General features: G+C 36.5%; 1 protein-coding gene across 4 annotated transcripts in view; it reads left to right on the top strand.

Annotated features, from left to right (window-relative positions):
* The window catches only part of IFNAR1 (interferon alpha and beta receptor subunit 1), a 35138-nt gene that overhangs the window by 13469 nt on the left and 17716 nt on the right, over nt 1–3953 (top strand). For all 4 annotated transcript variants that reach the window (XR_324850.3, XM_006032658.3, XM_025214426.1 and 1 more), the window contains 3 exons: nt 1014–1207; nt 2321–2475; nt 3648–3792. Coding sequence is in view for 3 of the 4 variants with exons in the window: in XM_006032658.3 (XP_006032720.1) it covers nt 1014–1207; nt 2321–2475; nt 3648–3792 (494 nt within the window). In the remaining variant the exon portion in view is untranslated. The remainder of the gene's footprint in view (nt 1–1013; nt 1208–2320; nt 2476–3647; nt 3793–3953) is intronic.

The following is a 3953-nucleotide window of genomic DNA, read 5'->3' as shown; positions in this document are numbered from 1 at the left end:
TGCTTTTTTTTTCTTCCTCACCTATTTTTTTTTTTTGTTGTTCGTTTCTTCGTTTTTACGCCTGCCTGATCTGCTGCTATTGTTCTCATTACAATCCCATGCACCAGTACAGGCTGGGGGCTGAGTGGCTGAGCAGTAGCTCTGTGGAAAAGGACCTGGGGGTTGCAGCGGACAATAAGCTGAATATGAGCCAGCAGTGTGCCCTTGTTGCCAAGAAGGCTAACGGCATACTGGGCTGCATTAGTAGGAGTGTTGCCAGTAGGTCAAGGGAAGTCATTATTCCTCTCTTCAGCACTGGTGAGGCCACATCTGGTGTATTGTATTCAATTTATTCAATTTTGGGCCCCCCCATTACAGAAAGGATGTGGACAAATCAGAGAGAATCCAGTGAAGAGCAACAAAAATGGTTCAGAGGCTGGGGCATATGACTTATGAGGAAAGACGGAGGGACCTGGGCTTATTTAGTCTAGAGAAGAGAAGACTGAGGGGGGGGATTTAATAGCAGCCTTCAACTACCTGAAGTGGCGTTTAAAAGAGGATGGAGCTAGACTGTTCTCAGTGGTGGCAGATGACAGAACAAGGAGCAATGGTTACCTAGAGAGGTGGTAGAAGCTCCATCCTTGGAGGTTTTCAAAACCTGGCTAGACAAAAGTTTTGGCTGGGATGTTCTAGTTGGGGATGGTCCTGAGGCCCTTTCCAACTGTAACTTTGTGATTCTATGATTAGTTTTCCTCCTTTTATTATTGCACATTCTGGCTTTCCTCCCAAATGCTGAAATGTTCCTTATATTTTTTCATGCTGTTAAGGAGTAGACTAGCAAGGAAATTCCATGCTGAATTTGCTGAATTCTATTTGCATGTCCCGATTTAATATAATTGAATTTAATTTAGTTTAAATAGAATATCTCTTGTAATCTAGAATAGTTGATAGGAGGCATTCAATAAACTAAATGAACTTTGACATGTTGGTTTTGTCACCAGAAGAAATCTAACTGTACTCTGCCTTTGCAAAAGGTTGGAAGATTGTAAGGAAAATGGAACAAGTTGGACAGAGTTACCTGGGTGTCAAAGTGTCACTGTCACCGAATGTGACCTTTCCTCAGCAGTGACAGATTATTTGTGCAACTATTCCGTGCGTGTAAGAGCTGAAAGAGGAGAAGAAAAATCTCCGTGGTCAGAACCTTTCATATTTATTCCAGATATAATAGGTATGGATTACATGTACTGTGTTATTTTTTTTGCAACTGTATTTCAACTCGCATAACAGCACAGCATAAAATATATAGTATACATTTATATTACATAGTGTGTGTTCTTGCATAAATCAGTTGCCTTTTATTAAACTATTTTTGTGCCATTTATTTAGGCTTATGAAACTATTCAGTAAACAGTTGAACAGTAACTTTTCTGAGACCTTGTGTAACAGGTAAAACAGTCCAATACTACCTTCCTCTTAGTGGCACAGTTATCACAGCATAAATGGCTTATCTCAATATAGAATTGTATGGAAAGTGGAAGAACTTATAGTGGTGTAAATCACATTTATACTGTTGTGAGTACATAACACATAAAGGAGTTATTCTGCTTAAACTATTCCAATAGGAAATGGCCCCCATCAGAATAGCTAACTCACTATGAAAATGATGTAGGCTGGGCTTAATTCTTGCTAATATCTTTTCCTCTGCTTTCAGTGACATTGAGCTTTTCCTATCTGACTTCCCCTGTTCCCAAAGTATTTTAAATCTCTTTGGTTGGAGGGAAAAGAACTTGGATACAATATCTATTGGATTGGGTTTGAATACAAAATAAGAGACTTTTGAAGGTACAAATGGAATATGCAATCTAAATGTCATTTGTGCTTTTGACAATCTCACCTGTTATCATGATTTTCCAACCTTATTGCATTAGCATGATATATATAATGTAGATTTATAGTATCAAATAATAAACTATTTACATTTAATCTAACTGCTAATAAAGTTTTCCTTTTGAGAAGCTTAACTGACTCTTTTATAAATTTGAACAGACAAAAGATCAAATGAGTACAGCTTTAATATAGCTATTATATAACTAGATATAGGTAATTGGAATAGAAAAGGTGTGATTAGTCTTAGAATCAGTAAAATTCTGTGCTGCTTCTAGAGGATATTATGTCAACTTTTTTCAGTCTTGAATAAACCTTGGAGTTTGCTTATTTAATTTTCACCTAAGAAGAATTTTGACTTGCATTCTTTGTAGTTTATTGGTTAAAACATATTGTTTTGTCTCTTCAAAATTATTATACTTATGGGTTTGTTTGTTTGTTTGTTTTTATTCTACAGCTGAAATTGGTCCTCCAGAAGTGCAGCTGGAATCTGTAGATGGAGTGATGAAAGTCAACATTTCCCCTCCAGAGGCAAATTCAAAGAAAAAAATGTGGGCACAGCACAGTTTTTCCTATAATGCCGTTATCTGGAAAAAGTCATCAAATGCAGAGGTGTTTGACTTTCAGTCTTAAAATAACTATTCTTGTAATTTTACTTAAGTCAGAGACTCCCTAAAACTAAATATTAGAGTTAATTTTTATTTATGAATTATCTTAATTTCTCACCTGCATCTTGCTACATTATTTAACAAACATTATTTGAAATGATCACATAAGATATTGTACTCCTAAGATTTTTAGTATATGTCAAATATATTGATAGTAAATATAAATGCTACAGTCCCTGATAATGCAGAAGAAAAATTAAAGGTTTATTCCTGACAAGATTAGCATTGACAAAGTGTGAATATTTCCAGTCATGTAAAAGTAGCTCAGGTATATTCTGCTTATTTCTCAATCTCTGGCATTCTACAAAGCAGCATGACTCCTTGCGAGGCATTTAGAATGGAAATTGTAGGCTGTAGGCTGGTTTACTAGCATTCGCTAGATTGTTTGTGTTTCTTAAACATCCAGCATAGAAAATACCTGTCTCTCACTTCATACAGTAGTGTTAGTATAAATGCCAAACAAGTGGGGATATACATGGTGAGGAATTTGGTTTTGTAAACCATTTTTAAAGGAAAAAAATTCTAAGACCCTACCTAGCACATTCTTGAATTTATATTTTTTTTAAAGTGTGAAACAACTTGGATTACATTTATTTCGTTTGACCATTTTAAACTCAACTTTTATAGATTTCAGGAGATATTAATGAGCTTGAGTGTACATAAAGATTTGGGTATATTATGGCTTAAACTAAAGCAAAATCAATCTCCACGAATTAATGTTCAAAATGATGTTAAGAATGTCAATCATATGTTATAATGCAGTGCTCCCTGAATGTACCTAAACATGTCTGATGTGCTGGGTCAGGGGTTTTCAATGTTTTTTAGTCTGTGTACCCCCCGGCGGCATGCAGCAGTGGAAAATAAAAGCGCCAGCAGCACACGGCATGTGGCGGCACAAGCAGCGCAAAGTGCTGGTGGCCCTGCCCCCTGTTTCTCTGAGCTGCTGCCACGTATCCCCTGTCTCCTTCCCAAGTACCCCCAGGGGTACGTGTATCCCCAGTTGACAACCCCTGTGCTAGGTGATTCTTTAGAATGGTCACACTTCTTGTTACAGATTGAATTGATTTGGGAAGGAACAGTTCCTTTAATATGGTGTTTTGTAATGGTCTCTTACAGCCAAAAAATAGAGCTATTTATCCTAGAGATATAATTGATGATCTTGAACCAGAGACAGCTTACTGTATGAAAGTTCAAGCACGCCTTATCTCTGAAGCAAAAAGAGGTTATTTCAGCCCAGAACAATGCATAAACACAACTAGAGGTAAGGAGCTAAATCCTTTAAATTTAAGCAATTAACCTTAGAATTAGCAAACAGGTTTGTAAATACATTACTCCGAAGTACTTGAACTGTACAAAATAATCAAGTTTCCCACAAGTTTCAATGAAAATTGGATTCAAGGTGAAATTTCATGTTCTGTTCCT

This window comes from Alligator sinensis, unplaced genomic scaffold (genome assembly GCF_000455745.1).
Source record: "Alligator sinensis unplaced genomic scaffold, ASM45574v1 scaffold996_1, whole genome shotgun sequence".
Classification (NCBI taxonomy): domain Eukaryota; kingdom Metazoa; phylum Chordata; order Crocodylia; family Alligatoridae; genus Alligator; species Alligator sinensis.
The sequence above is the reverse complement of the archived record's forward strand: the minus strand, read 5'-3'. Positions and strand labels throughout refer to the sequence as shown.